This window comes from Lepidothrix coronata, unplaced genomic scaffold (assembly GCF_001604755.1).
Source record: "Lepidothrix coronata isolate B3197 unplaced genomic scaffold, Lepidothrix_coronata-1.0 Scaffold51, whole genome shotgun sequence".
Lineage (NCBI taxonomy): Eukaryota > Metazoa > Chordata > Aves > Passeriformes > Pipridae > Lepidothrix > Lepidothrix coronata.
The window spans coordinates 667,155-689,821 of NW_016690231.1; the positions used below are offsets into that span (position 1 = coordinate 667,155).

General features: G+C 45.4%; 1 protein-coding gene across 3 annotated transcripts in view; it reads right to left on the bottom strand.

Annotated features, from left to right (window-relative positions):
* Positions 1–118: 118 nt before the first annotated feature.
* Positions 119–22,667, bottom strand: part of GNB1L (G protein subunit beta 1 like) — a 45,885-nt gene continuing 23,336 nt past the window's right edge. For 2 of the 3 annotated variants that reach the window (XM_017815602.1, XM_017815603.1), the window contains exons 2-7: positions 21,585–21,712; positions 21,238–21,363; positions 19,211–19,373; positions 15,493–15,591; positions 10,755–10,970; positions 119–6,199 (exon numbers count right to left, since the gene is read on the bottom strand). In XM_017815602.1, the coding sequence (XP_017671091.1) occupies positions 5,933–6,199; positions 10,755–10,970; positions 15,493–15,591; positions 19,211–19,373; positions 21,238–21,363; positions 21,585–21,700 (987 nt within the window). In that variant the 5' untranslated portion in view covers positions 21,701–21,712 and the 3' untranslated portion in view covers positions 119–5,932. Of the gene's footprint in view, positions 6,200–10,754; positions 10,971–15,492; positions 15,592–19,210; positions 19,374–21,237; positions 21,364–21,584; positions 21,713–22,398; positions 22,426–22,667 lie in introns of those variants that run through there. The other variant, XM_017815601.1, reaches the window with a different exon arrangement.

The following is a 22,667-nucleotide window of genomic DNA, read 5'->3' on the forward strand; positions in this document are numbered from 1 at the left end:
CCAGCAGAGCAGGGCTGTGGGGTGAGCTGCCCCAGCAGAGCAGGGCTGTGGGGTGAGCTGCCCCAGCAGAGCAGGGCTGTGGGGTGAGCTGCCCCGAGGGAGGGAGGGCAGGGGCTGCAGCAGAGCTGTCCTGTCCCAACCCTCTGAGCAGGGCACAGGGTGGTGAGGGGTGAGTGCAGCGGCCCCTCACTGAGCACTGCCTTACACATTGCTTTTATTTCAGCAAACATAAAGTGAGTCTTTCATTCTGTTCCCTTTCCTGCTTGTTGTCAACTGCTTCAAACCAGATGGGCTCAAGAGATAAAACTATAAAGACTCAATGTCTCAATTTAGCAGGATGCCAGGTCTGCATGCCATCAAAATATCTGAGGCAAAACCATCTGAGCAGACAATTCTTACCCTCAGTGTTCTGGTGAGAGCAGCCCGGACCCTTTTCCTTCACAGAGACAATGCATCCATGAATCACTGGGATCTCGTATCGGCAGGTTTGGAATTCCCATCAGGACAAATGCCATGGCCACATTCTCTGCCATGTTTAAAGTTATTCCATAGGCCCAGCACACCCGCTTTCTTCTTACCTGGGCCAGGATGTGTTTATAGCAAGCAGTGGGTGCCTGGAAAATGTACTTTGGCTTGCATGGGATGCCAGAGCTATGGAGCGGAATAACAGCCAGCATTTTAGCATCCTCCCTAGGTTCCCTGATCTGGACATAGTCTGGATCAGTCAACCCTGCTGCTGGCAGGAAAGGGAGCTCATTGCTGTCCAGAAAGCACCAAAGGGTTTCTATAGCTTTTCACTGCCCTCATTTATGTATCCTGGGAATAAAAACTAGGAGAAAACAGCATCTAGCTGTAATCTCAGTGTAATGTAACAGCTTTTTTTCTTCCCTTTTTTTTTTTATTATTAGAACTTCAATTTGCAACATATAATTGCTAGAATTAATTTTTTTTTCACTGTCATGTCACTCTTCTGTAAGAAGATAGTTAATACTGCTCTGGGATGGTTCTGCAGTGCATGTGGCTGCTTCAGGACCTCAGTCCCTCCCAGTGCTGTCCCCTGTGGCATTGCAGCCTCTGGTGTTATGACTCTTCATAGCAGAGAAATAAGTCCACACTCCTCTGGGTGAACACAGCCTTATTTAGAGGTGTAGGCTGTGTTTTAGAGGATTTCCTATGTTCCAACACCTTTAAAAAGGATGCTGGAGAATTAAAAGCAAATACTTCTGAAACTGAAATGAGCTGGTGTACAAGTTTCAAAAGACAGACCTATCACTGTAGGGTTCCACTATTCCTGCCATCCTTGTCTTTTTCCCATTAGGAATCTGGCCACTGCTGGAGGTGGTTTGCTCCAAGGCCCTTTGTGCTTTCCAGAATCTTCATATCACTGAACTCAGAGGGACGGGTTGCTTCTTTGTTTTGATTTACACCCTCATTCCCCTTTCTCCTCCTCTTCTAATACCAAACTGCAAATTAAATTCCTCTGAGGTAAGTCAGAATAAAGCAGTGCATAGCACTGCTGACAGGACATACAGATATTGTTCATACCAATAATCAGGTGAGCAAAACATTCACAGCTAAGAGATTATGTTTTCATTATGTTTTCATTTAATTTAATACTGTGACAGCTGCCAAAATCCCCCAGTATGATCTTAATTCTGGATAGTTTTCTTCATGTTATAAAGGAACCCTCCAGCATGCCCCAGAAGAGTAGGACATGGATAAACACAGTCCAGTTTACTTGGAAAAACTACTGTAGTAGGGGGACCCAGGCTGGAATTTCAGGATACTGGAGAGCAACAGAACCCCCCGTGCCTTCTGCTTTAGTCAGCGCTGTCACTGCCTTGGGAGCACAGTGGTGGTGCTTCCACATCCAGCTGTGTGTGTGTCCCAGCACTGCTGGAACAGTGTCTGGTATCATCCAGGCAGTCCTGTGCCATGTTTTAAGTAATGATCCACACCACAGACACACAGCCAGAAAAGGAAACACATTGATTTAGCGCTCGGTAATCCTTGGTTAATCCCCACTCCTTTGGTTTACATCACTAACATGGCTCCTGCAGTAGTCAGTGTTCTATCTTTGTTCTTGGCAGACTGAATTAAAGGGAAGATTTATTAATTTGTAAGTTGGCTTTGTAGATGCATCTTAAACGTGCTAAAAACAAAAAGCAGTCCAGAAACCAGTATTAACTTAACTATAAAAATCTGCTCTTTTAAACTCAAACCTTTGCAACAATCCAAGTCAAGCTGCAGAGAATAATTTATTGGCTTGCTGAAGCAATTGCATTGCATAAGGCTAAATTTAACAACTGTCTCATTGCAGGTCCCCAGCCTGCTTCCTTTTTCACTCATTACTACAAATACAATTAATCTCCTCTTTCCTTGCTCATCTACACTTAGGACTGCAATGCTTTATGGCTCATGTACTGATAAGAGAAAGGGGTTTAACTAATGGGTTCATTTGCAAATAATGTTAGAGGGTCAGAGATCACCATTCATTCCAGTGGTGATAAATATTCCATGTAATGGCTGTACAAATGCTGGTGTTTGGGATTTATTTCTGTTAGTTTACGAATGCTGGTTGCTTTCTTCCTCTCACAGTGCCAAAGACAGTGATTCTTGGGAGGAAGCCTTTTGTAATAATTTAGCTGTCATCACCTTCACTCCTGAATCCTTTAGACCAGGTACAGGCTAGCCCTGTTCCTTACTGGCAGGTGAGATTCCAGAACTCACTCCAGCAGCTTAAGGTGGCTCTTCACTCACAGCCTTCCTGCTAAGCAAGTCAGCTGAAATCTCGGGTGATAACCATGCTCATGGCACAATTGTAATGAGCTGTAAATTATTTTTTTTAATTAAAAAAGTTGTTACTTTAATAGATGCAATCAGACAACTGTATTTTACAATTATACTCAGACAACTGTGTTTTACAGTCTATAGCAATATAGACTGTCCTTCCTGTTGGAAATCATTCTTCTTTGGGGAAGTCCAGGTTAGTTCCTTAAGGATATAAAATTTTAGAAGACTAATTCACAATCCAACAATGGTATTTAGGCTCAACTCTAAATCAAACTAATGTAGTCTGGTTGCTCATTTCAAGGAAACTATAATGTGAAAGAGAAATCTGTTTATTGGGTGTTTAAATAAAATCACTAGTGATGTAAAGTGTTAATGAATTAACTGTATTGTGCAAAAGTATGAGCTGGATAGTGCTTTGGTAATGGGAAGTATAGGATGGGTCTGTTCTTGCAAGCAGCTCTGCAACCTGTGTCCTTCCTCTTGAAGCTGATGAAATTCTTTACCTCTGTGTCTGCCTGGTAGTGAGATGCAGTTCATGCCCTCATTTTCAATTTGTACTTGCATGACTAAGTTTATTTTTAACTCTACCTAATCAGACAAATATAAATATTTAACTCCCAGCAAAAGGCAGTGTTAGATGTGGCAGCACATACTCATCTTTAAGAGTATTTTCCAAAGGACCTATTTGTAAATCTAAACATCCCTTATGAGTCTCCACAATGACTTTAGACACAGACATTGACAGTAAATGGCATTTTTTAGGGAAAATAGTATACTCCAGAATTCCTGGCTTTCAGGCTCTGATCTAATAGTGCTTCTATTGAGGCACGGGGTATTAATCCTTTCTTGCCAGGGGGCTGCCGCTGTGCCAGTGCAGTGTTTGATCAGCAGTTGTTGGCTGAGTGGCTGTAAGGTGCAGAGGTCTCTGCTCTGGGGCCCGAGGGCTCGAGCTGCAGGGGTGGCGGTGAGCCAGCCGTGCCAGGAGCAGGAGCCACGCCTTGGCACCTCAGTGTCCCTGGAGCATCAGGTGCTCCTCACTGGCACTCAGAACAAGGGTGTGCTGAGCGTGGAGCTGCCCCAAGTGCTGCAGGTTTGCATCAGTCGGTCTGGAAACCACCTTCCCCACGTTCTCATGCGCTCTGTGGCACAGAGCCTTCCTGTCCAAAGGATGAACTACTGCTCTGCCAGGACCAGGCTCTTCTCATTTCCTGCAGTAACCATTGCCCAAGGTGGGCGAGCCCCAGACTCCTTTCCTGCTGGATGAGCAGTAACCCTGCAGGCACTGGGCATTGCCCAGCAGTGCAGGCTGGACAGGAACTCTTGCACCCCCTGGCCCCCCCAGGCCAGTGTGGTGTGTCCTGACAGGACAGCCCCGTGGGAGCTTTGCCAACTCCCTGGGACGGGTCCCTGGACCACACTCAGCAGTGCTTTCTCTAGTTATTCACTGCATTGTTTCTTTGTCAGTTCTGACTTATTTAAGAAAGGGGGAAAAGAACAAAAGGAAAGGTCTCTTCCAGCAGCAGCTTTGTGGAGATGGCCCCTCATTCCATAGGCTGGAGCCGCGTGTGCAGTGGGAGCAGCTCCTCCTCCGTGTGGGAGGGGATGAGGGGTGGAGGTGGAGCATTTGTGCAACTCTGTCTGGTAGATGTAATGAACACCATCACCTCCCCTTGACTTGGGATCACTCAAAATTAGGCTTTAACTTTCAACTGCAATGTGATCCTCCATGCAGCTACTGAATAGTAAAGAAATAATCAAAGAAATGCATTATTTAAACTGTCATTACACTCCAAAATGTGTAAGGCCACATTTTATTTAGAAAAGCCTGGCAACAGTATCCTGATTCTGTTTTAATGGAAAGAACACCAGGCTGGGTGCTTAAGGCTTTCAGTCCAGCAGTATTCTCTGCCTGCAAAGCACAGCTGGGTAACAGACCCAGACCTTAATTTCCATGTGTGTTTGTCCTGAAATAATTTCTAAAGTCTTTGATGTTGCTGTTCACTGCACTTTTGGTGCCTTTTTCTTTGATTTCCAGGTCTTTATAGTGCAGAAACAATTATTTCCAATAAGTATCAACAGTGCCCAGCCTGGACACAGTTGCCACTGCAGCTTTGTGACCCAATCCAGCAGTACTGTGGCTCTGAACACACGGGGGGGGGGTGTCTAAAATGCCTCAGAAGAATGCAAATGCTGCTTCATGAGTCAAACAAAAAACCCTCCATGAATGAACTTTAGCTTCCACAACCCTAGAGATGACAAGTTAACGGAGCCATTTGCACCGTGTGGGTAGGGATTTACCCCACCACTTCCCCTACATGTTAATGAGAGCTGTGTGGCTGAATCTCAGACTTGCCATGCTGAAACCTACCCCGAACTCTCCAAGGAGAAGGGTGCTAATTGGATTGCTGAGTTCAAATCCTTCAGCTCGTCGGTCTATGGGAAGGATTTAGCACTGCTCTGGAAAGGGCTTTGCAAAGCTTTGCAGTGCAGTGCAGGGGAAGATTTTTCCCCTTCTTTCTTGTGATTAATTGTGAGGCTTGAGGTGACAGGAGACATAATGAAATTCATAAGTGCCAAAGGCCGTCCCTAGTCACATTCCTGGCTGTTGGTTTAAGTTAGAAACTTGACAGAAGTGTGAACAAATCAAGGTTGTTCTGATAGCCTTTCAGTTACAGGGAAGAAAAAGTAACTGACAATGAGAAACCACTGGAGGTGGTTTAATGGGTATAAATTTTCAAGAAAGAGTGATATTTTGCACTGATTCAAATTCTTGGTTACATAAATGGCTTACAAACAGATGTACTCTGCCCCCACCACAGTTTGAGGGATTCCAGTCCTTTTTCACAAGAGATAATGGCACAAGTTATTTCAGCAACCTGCCAAAGAAAAGCTGTTGCAAAACCTGTAGCAGAACCCAAAGCAACTTGGTTCCGTGTCTTTGTTTGTGACTGGCCTTTTTCTGCTTGTTATGGATTTTAAAAGTCCTTCTCTGGAAAACAAAATTTGCAGCTTAAACAGGCAGCATTATGAATTAACCTGGGACTCTCACTTCAGCCTGGAGACAGATGCTCTGAGGTCCCTCCATGCAGGTTTGAGTTCCAGTGTCAGGAGTGCTGCCCCAGTCCCCGCTGGTGCAGTGTCAGCTCTGGGTGTACAGTGACCAGAGGCTGATGCGCTGGTCCTTGGAGCCGGCTGCCAGCAGCCTCTCACGGGGGTTCCTGTGGTCCGAGAAGGACACACAGTGGACAGTTGCTGTGTGATAGTCCAGCACTGCTAAGGGCTTCAGTTTTTTCCAGCCAAAGATCCTGATGCGATGATCCCACCCTGCTGTTGCTAAAATCTTCTTGTCTGGACGGATGGTGATGTCAGATATGCCAGCGTTGACAAGTTCATGTGTTTTGTAAACCTGGGTGAAAAAGTCACAGCTGAGTTCCAATTGTTCAAAACAGAAGAGAAAGAACCTTTTGGCACCTTAGCAGGTGTAGTGCCCACCCATACACACCCGTGTCACACACAGTGTGGAGCTTTTCACCACGGGGGGATGGTGTTTAGGGAGAACAACTGTAGACAGAGATGGAAAACACCTTTACCTTGAGCCTTCCCACCTCCAGCACCATTGTCTAAAAATAAACCCTTTATGTTTTTAGTTTATTTTGCATTGAAATTTATATTCTGTCTGAAGTAAAGCTCTGAGTCAAGGTTTTGAGCACCAGACTACACAGCTGTGCCCTTTTCTTCCAGCTATTCTTGCATGAGCTGCAATGTTCAGAGATAAGGCCATATATTTTCCCTGCTTCTGCAATATTCCCAGGCTGAGATTTGGAGCTGATGAGTACCTGCTACTCATTTCTACTACTGTGGCCCCCCAGAAAACCCCCAATAAGCTGTTATAGCATCTACCTCAGTCTTGAGAAAGGAATGTTTCCAGGAATTGGGTTACAGTGTCAGGAAATCTGTATTTCTAGTACTCCTCAAGAGACTTTTATTTACACCAAATTCCAAGAAGGGGATTAGGACCAAGTTATTGATTTCAATCTTGGGAGCCTTTTGTTGCTGTTTGGAGTCTACTGGGGAACAAGTTTCTGAGGGGCACAATTACACTGGAAGGCACTGGGCTTCCTTCAGGAGGCACTGGGGCTGCAGAGGACTTAGCCCTTGGAAAGAAAAGTTTTCACTTCACTGACACAAGTTTCTCTTGAAGCACAGAAAAAAAGCTTAATATAATACGTTTGCTGCTCTCCCCTCAGGTAACTTGTATCAGTGAGCACTGGCTCTGAGACACACACAGAATGTGCACCCGTGTGTGTGTGTTGGAACAGCCCAGCTCTTGTCACAGTGGCAAAGGCACCTGTGGTGTGACCCTGGCCCAGAACCACAGTTATTTATCAGCACAGGTGGAAACGATGTGTTTGTTTTGTCACTGTCTGTCTACTTAAGCCCGAGTCTGGAGCTGTCTTGTGCTAAAGCCCAATATCCTCCAGTGCCTGTTTTAATACACTGTTGGTGTTTGCTGTTTGTCTCAGGTGGGAAGGGATTGACAAGCACATTCCATGGGAGCAGCTTTCCCCCTTGAAGGACATTCCACAATACACAGTTAGTACAGGATTACAGAGAACAAATTAACTGCAGATAACTTTAACCTTTACACTGGGCATAGAAAACTCCAGAAATGTTGGTCAAAGTTAGTTTCAGATGCAGTTGAACATATCTGGAATCTTACAGACACAAAGCCATAAGCAATTATTTTTCAACTGTGTAACAACTGCCCTACCTACATACTCAAACAGAAGTGTGCAGTTTGATGAGAAAAAAGGCTAAATGAAACTTGACATGCTTCTTACTTGCTCCACACATTCCTCTTTTAAAGAGAACCTGAAGAATGTGTCTCCAACCAATTCAGAAGAGGACAGCAAGTTTTGCTCAAGCCTAATGAGCAGCAGGAGGCTGTATGTGGGCCTTTTTGTGGGGCTGCCACTGTCAAACCTGTGTTTGGTTAGTGCTTGTGTTCCAAGCCCCCCAGGTTAGGCTCATGCAGCACGGCCTCAGTGGAATTTCTGTGGGCCTAAGTGTCCTGGGAAGGAAGGATTTGTTCCTTCCCTCACCAGCCTGGCAGTGCCAGCTGGGCCTTGCTCTGGGATTGTTGGCTAATGGCTGCAGCCAGGCCCAGGTGTGGTGCTGCCATCCTTCCTGGCAGTTCCTGGGCACGATCCACAGAGCACCAGGGAGACACAGCACTCAGCAAGCCACGGCTTGAACGGAGCCTGGCATGGCCCTGCCTGTGGCTGTGCAGCAGGAGGAACAGGGGGCATTTGTGCATGATCTGCAAACACAGGAGCAAAGCAACACCTTGCTCAAGGTATATGCAGCCAGGTGAAATCCTAGTGCCAGCATTTGTGCCATCCAGGGACTTACTACACTAAGTCCCTAACTACAGTAGTCTAACGCATACCAACATCACTCCCTAACCAGAAAACCAGCTTGTAATTAAGAAAACAAAGAGGTAAAAACAGGTGAGCTGCTTTCAGCCAGTCATGCCCAAGGACACCTGCATCTACACCCAAAGCATGTCTTTAAGCCCTCTGCTTATTAGAAAAATAGCCAAATAGCAGCAGCCTAAGCTTTAGTGTTTGGGGGGAAAAGCCTCAGCAACCAAACTAACAAAACTTACGTTACATCTTATAGAACTTTTTTTCTTGTCATATATAAAGGAGCTTCTGTGGTTATCAGATTTCTTAGTTCTGCTTTGTTTATTCACCTGCAGAAGCTGTTTACCTCCTACATTCTACCACAAACATCATCACATAATTACACTATCTCCTCCAAATCAGAAGGCTCATAACCAATGCCGGCATTTGCTGACAGTGATGATTTCAGCAACTTTCCTGTAGAAGACAATACCCCAAACTTTCCCCATAGCAATAAACTGTGCAGTTACCTTCATCATCTCCTCATTGACACACTGGAACATTGCCACTTCAAACAGAGCTGAGCACCATCATTGCATCATTATTTCTGCACCGGCAGATAGCTCTGCCCCGCGTTCACTTATTAAAACCTCTTAGAATAAAAATAATGTGCCACTGAGTGGCTTTCCAACGTCTACCATTACCTCAGGTACCTGGAATGTCAGGGAAAAAAATCCCCATCTGGTTTATATTATTAATGCAATAGTGGAAAAAAACTTAATCTATGTCCTTGACAATCTCTAGTTCTCCTATGAAAGATGCATTTTATTAGGGCATTCATACTCGCATGGAGCACAGGAACATTGCTTGGAGCTTATAATACTTGACATTTAAATTTCGTCTGAGAAAAGCTACTATCTCTGTGTGAGCTGCTGAGGGTGTAGCTAAACCTGCATCTCCTGGGAATGTGAATACCTGATGAAAAACAATACCTGGAACATTTCAGGTGAACAACTGCTTTTCCCATGAGTTGTACCTGTAGCCCTCCATTAGGGTTAACTCATAACTGGAATGTGCTGTGAAGAACAATATTTCCTTTGAATTAGGAAAAAGTTATGCTATAATTAATATGAAGGAACGACCTCCTCTCCAGCACCAGAGTATTTGAAGCTTTAAGAAGGCTGTCTTGGTGTCAGATTCCTGACACCTTCGCCTTAGAGAACTAGTCTCAATACCAAGCTTCTTACTGGGATTGCTCACCTTCCTTCCCCTTCCCTGAGCTAAGGACACCACGTGCAGATGGTGACAGCAGTGGCAGAAAGGCTGGGCAGAGATCACCAAAAAACCCAACAAACCCAAACCATGGCAACTGTGCCCCAGCCTTGTGTCTCAGAACACCTTCCCTGCCTGTTCCAGTGCCCCATTCCCTGCTGTGCTGCAGGTTCAGTGCAGCTCAGACCCTGCTGGGCCGGGGCCGTGTCCCCACACTGTCCCACACGCTCTGCCCCAGCAGCTGGCTCTGTGGGGATGCCTTGCAGATTCCACACCTTTGTAGTGACCCCTTGGTGACGAGTCAATGCTGGATGGCCCAGCATGTGCTTTTTTTCCTGTAGCACCATTCAGAAAACAGCACTAACTTGCTGCATTACCTACAAAAATCTCCATAAAAGCTGCAACGTGGCTGGAACAGCCATTACTGTTCTCCCATGAACTGGTGCATCCACAGCTCTCTTCTCCAGGATGGTGTGGGGCACACAGGGTCCTTCCCCTTGTTCATGGGACAACTGCCACTTTAAAGAGGGATGCTTTGGCAGTTTTAATGTTCATGAGCCTTTATTTATGCGCTTCATTTCCACACCTGGGTAAATCCCGCTTCCCCCTTGGCACTGCTGGATCACCTGCTAAGGTTGTCTAGATACCAGCAGTGTTTATGGCCATCCACTGAACTGGTGTCTCCTCCTAAACCAGCCTCTCCAGGTGTGTCACTGGGCACAAACTTGTGCACCAACTGCCTGATGTTGTGTCTCTGTGGGGCTCCGTAGGTGCCAAAGGAAGGTGGCTGCCTGAGCCTCTTGTCCTCTTGGTGCCTCTTGGGCTACTCCTACTCTTTTTTCTGTGAAGTATTTCATAGAATACTTCTGTCTTTCCCACAGTGGAAAGAAAGCTCTAGCCATTCAAGCAGAACCTTTGGAAAAGCAATCCTTTGTTTCTCATTTTTGTAACTCATTTATAATGTTTAGGGCATTCCGAGAGCTCGATACTACTAACATGATAAATGAAGATACAGAGGCAATGGCTTGAGTAATGCTAGGCCTGTGTGCCTGTTGCAACTTTGGTAAAACCAGAAACATGTGAGAGAGGGGTTTTTTTCTTTTTTTTCTAAATCCTCACCATCTTTTGCTAAGTCTGGTCACATAGCACAGACATTCTAACCAGTCTGTGATTAATTAGCTAGAGATCTGCAACAACTCCTCTTCATGACTAAATATTTTTTTAGTCTATCAAACCGTTAGTGCAGAGTGGGATAAATGACACTAGAGGGCCAGTGATGCTGACCTGGAGGTTCTGTTGCTCATTGAGGCTCCAGATGCAAAGCACCTTTTCAGATGAGCCCGAGATCCCCTTGGTCCTCTCCGAGTCAAAGTCGAGGCTCATCACTGGCTCCTGGTGGCAAATGAGTTGGCTCAACACTTTTCCCATTGTCACATTCCAGAGGACCACTGATCCATCTTCATAGCCAGCCAGAAGCAAGGGTTGGGAACCACAGCTGAGCTGATCAAGGAAAAAGTAAAATTGTTTGAGAAGTAAATAGTCTGTTAGGAAAATTACCATCCCGAGGTAGGTTCCAGTCCAAGCACCAAGAGAATAAATGAAAATGCTGACTGGAGTAGAAGTGATAAAGTGTTTAGGAGTGTGAATGTCAAATCCTGAGAGTCCATCCACTTACAGAAGGCAGTACTAGGTACTATGAACTTATGGGGTTTATATCTACAGATTAAATTCTAAATTTTATATATATAATATATATCTAACGTACACACACACATATATACACACAGATAGAGAAAATTTCTCTCTGAAAATCCAAACTATTGCCCTCTGCAACACCTGAAAAGAGGCTGCCTGAAGTTCTCAGGAGCTTTACTTCATGGTCTGAACTTTGTCTGCACTTCTTAAAGAAAATTCTGCAGAGTAACGGAGTTCCTGTCAAGCACTGCAGCCCCCGTGGGCACTGACAGAAGTGCCATGCCAAGGATTGCAGTCCCACACTGCCAGGGGCAGGGTTACACAGGGGGATCCTGTGCTCCAAGGAAAACACTGAACACTGAGGCACCAAGGGGTTAATGGGCCCCCAGTCCTACTGTAACCAATTGAAAGCTCTTTTGATTAATGATGTCACAGGCCAAAGGCCACGGCACCCTGGGCAGACACCTAATTTATTTAAGCCTCTGAAATAACTCAAAGAAGGGAACATTACTGGATTACGTGTCACACTTAAGGAAAATATTCATCATTGCTCCAGCCAAAAGACTAATGATCCCGTGAGCAGTGACTGGTTACCAGAGTGAAGATGCAAATCCCCAATGAAAAGCAACTAAAAATGAGGTATCTGTTAATGCCAGTTATTTCTTCAATAGGAGAAGAAACATCAAAATAGACACTGGGACTCTGGCCACCTCATGTAGGCACATCTAAGAAATGTATCCAATAGGCTGTTCAGATCCTTCCAAACACTGTCTGCTCCCACAGGATTTGTTTACTTGGTATTCAGTTCAAAACAAAGGTAAAGGACATAAAGAATTCATTTTTACCAGTATGACATTATTGACTGAGGTCAGGCTTGCTGGCTGTCAGTGCCATGACACAAACCTGCAGTGGCCAAAGGCTCACTGCCTCATTTATGGTCCACACTGTTCTCCCACTGCTTCTTATTTGTCCCGGGGGGAGATAAACAGGTCTGGTAACAGCCTCACGTGCTTCCTCACCTTATTCAGCCCAGGGGAGTGTTTGAATGAGGAAAGGATCTCACTGAGCAGGGAAGAATTGTTGCCCCTTAAGAGAAGGGAACCAAGGGGAAATCCTTGGAAATGTAGGAAATCCCCTACATCATCCTTCTGAAGGGGTCTGTCCACACCTGGGATCTTGCAGGAACCTCCTTCTTTCTTTTCAGACCCCTTTTCCTTTGAAAAGGTAGGGAGCATGCTCTGGCTAGAAAGGCCCACAAAGCAGGTCTCTCATAGTGCCCAGAACTGTGAACAATTTTTCTGTCAAATTTTTGATTTACTAAAATAATATAACATCAGAGCAATGAATATATGTCAAATACATGTGAATTAATGTTAACTCATCAGGTATTTGGATCTGCTTTTTCATACCAAGGAAAAGTTAAAAAATTTGAATTAAATGAACATTCCAGATTTTATTTATATTTAACAAATGATAAAACCTTCAAGGCAAAACAAAGTATTTCACAGTACTTTTAAGTTTAAAAAAAGCCCCGAGTTTAAGCATAAAAAAGCTCCACAATTATTTGTGCTGCTCTTCTGTCATTAGCCAGTGAAATGGGGTATGGAGGGGCAGGGTTGGCTCCTCTCCCTACTCCAAACAGCCCTCATGGAGCTCAGGGCCCTCGTGCAGATGGAGACACAGGTGAGTGCTCAGCATTTCCAGAAATGCCAAGCAAAAATATTTTTTTTGTGTTGTGGGTATCTCAGCTTAGATTTGAAAACCAATAATTTGCAAGTGAGATCTAAGACTGGTCTATTTTAAAAACCAAGTACTGTCTCCTGTGAAATGAAAGTCTCCCACACTGCTTCTTCCTGACTTTGCTAACCACATGAAGTGTAATATTTCAGTGAGTACATGAACTTGAGCAATAAAAGCTCTGGAAAGCTCAGGGGAGTTCTCAGGCTGAGAGCTCAGCAGGCTCCCCTCAGAGCCCTGTTCATCGCAGTTCCAGTGACGGACACTGCTGGAGACATCTCACCGTGCGTGTCCTGTTCCAGTAGGAAAGTTCAATTATAAATCATTGCTCTTCCTAAGCAGAACATCTTGTTGTTGCATTTGGATAAGTGTCAAGGAAGGAAGAAAAGGTGATCTGCTGTCAACTCAACAGGAATAATTGCCACAGTTTATATAAAGTAATAACTCGGCGTTTCCAGTTTCGACATGTATTCTGCTCGTTGAATTATTTTGTTTGCACCGTTACGCAACATGATGCCTTCCCCGAGGAGAGCACAAAATTTAAGGGAAGACTGTCCTTACTCCTGCAAATCCTACTCCACCCAATTAGTAATAGCAGGAAGGTGTGAAACGGAAGGGACACTGTATTTAAGAATATAAATCTTCACAAGAAAAAACTTACTGAATGAACTAGTATGTTTAAGGATAGACCTAGAAAAATAGGGGAGAAAGTGCTCAAAACGACCCAAATAAACAGCTTGAAGCATTTTGATTGCTTAGGGGAAGCCTGCCCTGAGCCTCGGTTGCCTTGTCCTGTGCAGAGCAGTCCCTCGTTCCCGCTGGCTGTTGTGTCCCTGAGCTCAGCCTTGGCTCCCTGGCACACAGGATGGTCCCTGCCTGCAGCCCCAGCTCTCCCTGGCCAGCCACCCCAGCAGAATTCCTTCAGACCATCCTGGGGCTCTCTCCCTGTCAGCCTCTGTTCCAACTTGTTCATTCCCTGTGCCCTCACCAACACCAAACAGTCTCTCAGGCAACCCCTGGAGTGCCCGTCCCCGGGTCCGTCCGCACTGCCCAGCCCAGGTGTGTGCAGAGATCCTGCTCAGGAGGGGCTGAGCCCCTGCTCTGCTCTTCTGTGCTGACAGGGTTGCTCAGAGGGCCACTTCAGTGCCACCACAAACTGAATGCAGAGCATCACTCTGGTACCCCACATGGAATTATTTGCCCTTAAGGGTGTCCTGCTCCCCACGCTTTCAAACCAAGTTGCACACATTTGTAAAAGAGCAGACACAGCTGTGAGACTGTCAGGGATTAGCTGTACTTGCCTGGTGCAGTCTAGGAAGTTATGGTGAGTTCTCAGAGTCAGAATCTGCATGGAATAATTTACCTCTCCCAGTTCCCAGTTCTCTGCTTTATCCCCACTGGCAACAAAATTAAAAACTACATGAAATTAAGACTCTGCACCTGCTCTGTTTCCTAGAGGAATAGCAATATTAATGCATGCAGAAAATATGGCAAGACAGAGGACTTCTTATACAGGCAACAAAATTTTCAACACTGAACATTTCCTCAGTTATCTCCATCTTATTAAAAAATGTCCAGGAGACAGAAAGCCCCATTCATTTCATCGAGCACTGAACACTGACTGCATTTTTAGGAGAAACTTTGTTTAATAAAAGTCTAATCAGCCTATTTAATTTTCCTTCTATTTTTTTCCTAGTCTTTAATTACAGCATGGGACTTGAACGGTGGCCTCTCCTACTTTTGTCTGACATTAGCAAATGAATTCCTCTAGATTTCAGTTGGTTCAGGACTTTGAGTGAAGACATTAAGGCCTCAAACTATGATTGAGAATGTTTTCACCTGAAACCAACACAAATGTTGAGATGAGCCTGCAGGAACTACACATTTGGCATCAGCGTGGATGGTCCTGCAGACCTGTCACAGTGTGTGGTCAGGGGGTTAAATGGGAATCAGCTTTGCCACCAATTCTTTGGCGATTTAGAGCCAATCACTTCAACTCCTCCCTCCCTCTACTGCCACCTTTTTCTATTACTTGTCATTCACTGTTGGCAGCCCATAAACATTATTGGCTAAATATTCTGCAAATATGATTTTTTTTCACTAACTGCTTTTATTTACCTTTTTGCCCAAAGTCAGTACCACCATAAATATTTTGTTCCTATTGTATGTCTGGAATAGAAATGTTCATAGAGTGCTTCCTCGTCCTGAGGGCATTGAAGTGAATGTAATCTGCCATTAAAATCACAGTTTTCAGGCAACCCAGTCATTTCTCATCATTCTTAATGCAGTGAGAAACCATATCAAACAAGTGGCTTTGGTAAGTCATTCATTTTCCTCTTGATTGATGCAAAAAGTGTATCTATCCTAAGGATATAAAGCTTTCCCCGAGCATTTGCAAATCTTCCATTAAAGCTTGGAAAGCTCTGAAAGTTACATTAAGGATGTTCACAAATCTTTCCCCCCTTTAATAGTATAATTACTTGATTGGTTTGATAATAAATCAAAATCCAAGTGAAGAAAGATTCATGTGCTTCATATAAAATGAATCACAGGGAAAACATTTCACAATTAGCAGGCACTCTTGCCTTACCTGCCATAACTTCAGACACATGGGCATGCCCAGCTTGGCACCCACCTCTGGCTTCAAGGTACAGACTGACGTCTTGGATGGCAGCTCCAAAACCTGAACCTGACATCAGGAAAACAAGAGGAGTTGGTCAGGCTCCAGGTCAAAATTCTGCTCTTAAAAACACAAGTCTTTTAAGGTGATTAAGGTTAGTATAAGCTCCTCCAGTAAAAACTGTCTGCAGGAAGATGAGGAATGCATGCTAAGTTGGAGCTGTAGGGGAATCTCCAGCTCTCTAAAGAAGTGCATTGTTTTAGGAACAGAGCGAGCACATCCTCTTCTCCACTCCTCCAGTTCATCTGCATTACAGTCTTCTTTCCAAACAGTAGATGACATGTGCACACAACAGATAATACTGCAGACTGCTTAAACTGAGAACACAGCCCTGCTTCCTTTCTCCTTTTTCCCTCTCTGTTGCTAATTTTTTGGCTGTGTTCCCCTCTGGACACTTGCATTCTCTGCTCTGTGCTGTTGTGGTAACACAGAAGTAGAGGCAGTGTGTGTATGCCAGGAGGATGTTTTATTTCCTGCCGACTGCACTGACAAAGCGTAGCCCAGACTCACTGGGCTCACCGGCTGCAGCACCGTCAGCACACAGGTATTTTTAACACAGTGTTGTCTGACCCTGTTCAAAGCAGGCTCAGACAATGCTGTGTTAAACACCTGCTCTCTCTACAGAGCAGCTTCCCCTGTTGCTTGCACTGATGGTAATGAATTATGGATCTAGTATTTTTCTGGATATTTTTTTTAAAACATTGAGCAAGTCATTCCTCTGCCAAGGAAGAAGCTCATTTCCACCTCAGGATGATGGCAGGCAAGATCAGGAGTCTGCCTTTTCTGTTTGGCACTGGAAGGTTTTGAGTCTTGACTGACGTGGCAGTGCCTCATCTCTGGGCTGGTTCTCAAGCCTGGAACTATGAAGAAATAGAAGCTCTTGAGTATCAAAACCTTGCTGCCAGAAACATGGCTGTTTCTCAAACACACCCCTAATCACCAAGGTGATCTTTTCTTTTAATAAAGTAAACAATGGTCTGCATTATGTTGTAAAATTAAACGACTTGAACCGCTTGGTAAATGAGCACCCGGCCGTCCTGGGCCCTTTCGGAAGGGGCAGGAGCCCGGCGGCGCTGCCGGACGGCCCCGGGGCGGAACCTCCCGGGGCATCGGAGGAGCTGCTCCACAAACACGGCTCCGCGGGGAGCCATCAATCACGACCACGGCAGCTGCGATGGTTCCAATCCCATCCCTTTAGTTCAAAGCCTGCCAGAACACCTTCCTCTTTCTGGAGGCTGTGAGCCAGCCTGCCAGCAGCCAGCTGCTCTCGAGGACTGCGGCACCGCGCTCAGCACACCCCGCACTCAGCACACACGGTGCTCAGCACACCCCGCGCTCAGCACACCCCGCACTCAGCACACCCCGCACTCAGCACACACGGCGCTCCCAGAGCCACGGGGCCAGAGCAGGAAACTGTTCCCCACGCTGGAGGAGCAGTGACTACAGCCAAGAGCCATCCAGTCTGCAGCCAAACCTGGAACAGACCAAAGGCTCATCAGCTGGGAATTCTGGTTCTTTGGAGCTACACTCTTAACAAAAGATGCTTTTCTCTTGGCAACTTTCTTGCTATCAACATAATAACCAAGTTAGCTGTGGCAGGAAATGGGCTGTAAATATGAGGATGACCTGCCCTCATCTTGCATCTTTCATCACTGTCTCTCCAAAGGGCATTGCCTCCTAGGCAAGACTGAAACTGCAACTGCGACGTAATGAGGAAGGGTAAGTGTGGTGTGATAAATGCACTTCTGCAGGTTAAAAGGAAAAAACCTTCGCTCTGCCTTGACTGAAAACAGATGAACTGGTACGAGGGCCACAGTTGGGCTTGCAAAGGCCAAAGAAAACCCAGTGAGCAAAGCTTTGTGCAGAAGGCAGGCAGGCCTGAGCTGCTGCCTGTGCTGGACTGACAGTTCCAGAGGCTGTCTGCATTAAAAGTAACTGAGCCTTAGAAATAAATACTATTTCATATATTTTGACAACTGTAACCTAAAACTTGAAGTGCTGTGTTTATGTTGGTTTTGCTTAATAGAAGAAAGATTTGCCTTTGCCTGAGGTTAATAGTGTTCCTGGGTGGCTAAAACTGGCCACAAGGAAACACACCCTTTTTCTTTTTCACATTAATAAAGCTTTTAACATGTTTCTGGCAAATTGGCAAGAAAAATGCGTGTAACTCATAATTGGTGATTTAAATGCAATCATGAACAAATAAATGCCTGTTCAGATCTCATTATTTATGGACTGAACCTGCTTTAAGACAAAATTACTCTTTTTTTGGGCACCAGCCAAGCATAAACACTTATTAAGTCTTAATTTTAATCATAAGCTGGAAATGTACTGTGTCCCACACAGTGCTGCCTATTTGGAAGGACTGTATATTATGGGAGCTCCTGTGAATTTATGGAAAGGTGACACAGTTCTAGTGCAAGGGCTACACCCAGAGTGGGACTCTTCTACCTGAGGAGACAGCAAATGATGCTCCCCTGCAGGGCCCAAGCAAACAAATGAGAACAAACCAGGGATGAGTTGTGAGCGAGCCTGGGGTGTCCTGTTTGGGTCAGATGAGTATTTAATTTTTACCGCAGAATGCACTTGTCAGTTTTGTTTAACTGATACATTATTGAGCAAAATGGAGGGAGTTCTTTGTTTGATCAGACAAGGTATGGCACAGGGTGGTTGTACTTACTGGTGCAGTGGTTGTGTCTGCAGGCTTACTCAGTGCTGTGAAAGGCTGAACAATCTGGCTGTGAGCCAGCAAAGTACTTAAATATGTGCTTAACTTCTGAATAATAAAGAGTTCATATTTTCTTGCAATACAGGCACTTATTACTTCATGTGTATAAAATATGCAACTTTTAGTTTCAAGATACAGACCAGAAAAGCATCTGAACTTTTATGTTCATCAACAAGTTGTAGTGAGCTACAATATTTCTTTTCATATTTATGCCACTTTTTTGGTATTTTGATGTCAAGTATTTGAAATAATTTCTTTTAATATGATGTCCTCAAAACAGTCCTTTGTAGAAAACAAAGCTATGATTTCTACAAAGCAGAAGTGGAAGTTGCCTACAAAGCTGTCAGTCAGTGAGTGCAGTGCCAGTGGTATTAGATATGGACATTTCAGTAGGAACTGAAACCGACCCTGCAATTATCTCACACTGAGCAAACCTCTGGCCACTAATCGTAATTCAACTGTTTCCAGCCCCAGTCCCAGGGAAGGAATTAGCCCGGGGTGAAAGGCCCCGGATCACGTTACAAATGAGCCCCTCCCCTGCTCAGAGGGGAGCTGAGCACCTCCACCTGATGGCAGACCTGCAGACCAGGAGTTCCCCACAAAGACTCCTGCTCCCAGTATCCAGCAGCACCAGAAGAGTTTTCAAAACTCCTGCATGTGAAGACCAGCAGTCGCTGCAAATACTTAAGTGTCAGACAAACCTCGGGCTGGTATCCCTGTCATTAGAGCAGGAGTTATAGAATTCAGTCGTCTTTGTGGCAGTAAAATTAGTGATTAGAACCCAAAGATTTCTTGTGCTGCCCTCTCTTGAGCAGAGAATTCGAGAGCTCCCCTCCTGAACGATGTCATTTCAGTAACAAAGGCAACCTCCCAAGCACCAGGAAAAGAGACACGTCCTACCTCCTGCAGGACTTTGGCTGCCGTGGCCATCAGCCAGCGTCCCTGTGCCAGCTGCACCAGAGAGCACCTGCAGAATCCCACGTGCTCCGTGCAGACAGAGTCCGTCACCGAGGTCCGGCCCTCTGCTAAATCCCACAGGCAGATCCTCTGGTCCCGACCCTGGCTGTGACAGTGACACACACATCTGTGAGCTGCAGGTCCCAGAGCCCTCTGCCTGCAGGGCAGCAGCTCAAACTGAGGCTGGCCCAGGCAGGAGTGCACTGAGCTCAGTGCAGCTGGGGGGTGTTAATGGGGTCTGTAATTAACGGGGTCCCTTCTGCAGAACTGGCCGGGAGGAGGGAGGGCCCGAGAGCCAGACAGACACCCTGCAGTCCCAGTGGGCTGTTGCCATGTGGAGAGAGGCTTGAGCGAGCCCAGTTATGCTATTTATGTGTATGCATGTATTTATAAAGTCTCATGAGCATTTGAACATATTCACAATAAAAAGACACATATTTTACCATTAATCAGATCTAATTTAAAAGGGAACAAAAGTACCCAGAGAGCCACACGTGTAACATCGTTCACCCTAGCAATGAAATGGAAATGTCATGTGTTGACAGCTGAAAGACAAACAGCAAGACAACACAGACGGTGTCAGAGATAAATAAAAAGCTACAGTTATTCAGTGGGCAATGTCCCACAGGCACAGGGAGGGCAGAGAGGGCTGGTGGGACTGCCACGTGTGGAGACACGACAGGAGAGGGACTGGCAGCAATTAAACACCAAATGTTGAATGCTGTGGCTCAAACACCCCCCTGAGCCCTGAGGTACAAGTGCAGCTCACTCTGACTGGGCACAGCCCTCGGGGGCTCTCCCAGCCCAGGAGCCCAAAGGGCACAGCAGGAATTGCTGCAGGGTTCTGGGATCCCACTGCCTCTGGAACAAGGTACTGCTGTGGAGAAACTTCCAGTCCATAAACTACAGGAGCACAGGGCATATGTCCTCATGCTACCCCTGGGCCAAGGAGTCACCAAAAATCCCTTCTCCATGTGTTACTTTAATTAACTGGATCACCTGATGAAGTATGAAACCAAAACAGAGGAGATGTGAATCTGCAGATGTTGGGACTTCTTCAGTCAATGCAGAAACTTCCACCTACTGTTCAGCTGAGTGACAAGCTGACACAACATTTACAGCACTGGGAATACAATGTGGTGCTGCAAGAAATTGTTGTGATTTAGCTTTAGAAGAGAGAAATCCAAAATACAGGTACCTGCTGTCCTAAAATTGCCCTGCTATGTGAACTGTTATAACTATACAGCAGAAATAGAGGTATGGAAGAACTCTATAATTATACAAACAATGTTCATTCAATATGATTTTATGGGGAAGAGTGTTAAGAATTGTACCTAGGCAGATAAGAAATATAAATGCTAATGAGTTCCACGTATATTATGAGATGTCTTCTCTAGATAAACATGTCAGAACACCTCCTAATCATACAGACACTTTGGCATCTACTCTAGATCACCTGTCTAATCCAAAATACACAAATCTACCCAACCTTCCCTTGCTAAACAAGAGGATATTTTGCAACAAAGCAAAGGCATGAAACTCAGCATTCTTGCTCATTTTCAGTCTTCCACTCTCCATCTCTGATTCTTCTCTTCTTTCCTTCCCTTTTCTCCCTCCCCTCTATTCACAAACTCTTTATATCAATATTCCCTGAGAACCAGCTGTGAAAGGTTTGTCAACTTCTAATCCAAATGTATTTCCTTTACCCAAACACTGCCCCTGATCTCAGTGCAGTGATAAAGGCACTGTGGATCCCAAGTTGTGATGTCATAACATTCACATAATAAAGAATAATTTCTATTTTCCCCCCACTTTTCATTCTAGAGTTTCTCTGTATTTTTGTACTTCAGTGCATTTCCACGTGTTGGGGAGACTTTCAGTGACTCCAGAATTACAAGACTTTTTTCCCTTCAGTCGTGTCCATCCCAGAGACAAGAACTATTTCCCTGGTTCTCCTCTGCTTTGCTCACCTGAGGAGTCTGTCTTTACCACCCATTGTCTCCACACAGTAGACAGATTTTCGTCCATGGCCATCCAGTGCTGTGTCCACTCTGTGTGTTTTCAGGTTCCAGACATGGATGAGCCCGTTCTCAGAGCTGGCAATAGGAACAGATGGTTTTAGTGTCACCACTGCATTCAGTCTGATGCTTTTCCTTTTCGTTTTGTTTCCAAAACTGAAGGTGTGTGCACAGACAGCACACCCATCATTCACAACCACACCTTGCTGTTTTCTCCAGACACACTTTGTCAAAAGAATACACTTGTTCTAAAAGGAAACGAGCACACTCAGAGCAGCCAGAAATCCAGGTTTCCTTACCCAGAGAACAGAACAGGGGGATCGGGTTCTTGGCCTCCACAGGAGAAGTGCAGAGTGTGGATGGCAGCACTGGTACCTCTGAGCACAAACTGGGGATCTGGAGGTGGCAGAGCCATCCCAGCAATGAACTGTGGGGGTGAGAAGAAGACACAGATATTAGTGAGGGGAAGGCAAAATGAAAGGTAAAGTGAAATGACAACTTTGAATATATTCTGAGCAGGATGTTGCTTTTCCTGGTCCCTTTGCTCTTTGAATTATCATTACTGAATGTTATTTCTATTTGCCACACAGCTCAGGGTAAAGCATTTCCTCTGAACAGCAGCTGTGAAGCAGTGTCCAGCCTGCTCTTTGCTGCACTGCTCTGTCAGGGAGGTGCTGAGCTGGCCACACGCACACCCCTCACACTCTTGGAAATACAAAATTGGTCACCTGTTCTCCCCACTGCAAAGGGCAAGAGCCACACAACACAAGAAACTGGATACCCATAATTTCAGTGGGCAACCAATTCATCATTCCCTTTAGCCCCTTGGCTAAGTCTTTCCCCTTCCTCCCCATAAAAATACTACTTGTGTGTTTCCCCTCACAACCGTTTCCAGAAAAGCACTGCAGTGAACATATCAACTGCAAAGGATTTCTGATGAGACTGGAGTTCTGGTGCACACAAGAATTCCATTACTCTTGAGTGTTTGAATTTTTGGTTCCAAGCATGGTTACAGGAAAAAAGAAATGCAGTATTTCACACTCAGTGACTACTGTGTTAAACATTTTATTCCAAGCAGTTTGTATTCCCTAAAGGATCAAAAGGGATGGATACCTTCAGCTTCATGTCATCGGTTCAAAGGTGGTCGGGCTCAGCACAGAACAGGACTGGTGTTTGGGGAAGGAGCTGCCCTGTCCCGTGAGGGAAACACAAAGGACAGTTCCTGATGAGCTCCCAGGGACAGCCCGTGCCATTCCCACAGGCCCAGCCCGTGCCATTCCCACAGGCAGCTCTCCCTGGCACCCTCACCAGGTATTTCCAGTCACAGAACACCTGCACAGGCAGCTCTGCACAAGCACCAGAGAAGGATGAGAATGACTTCT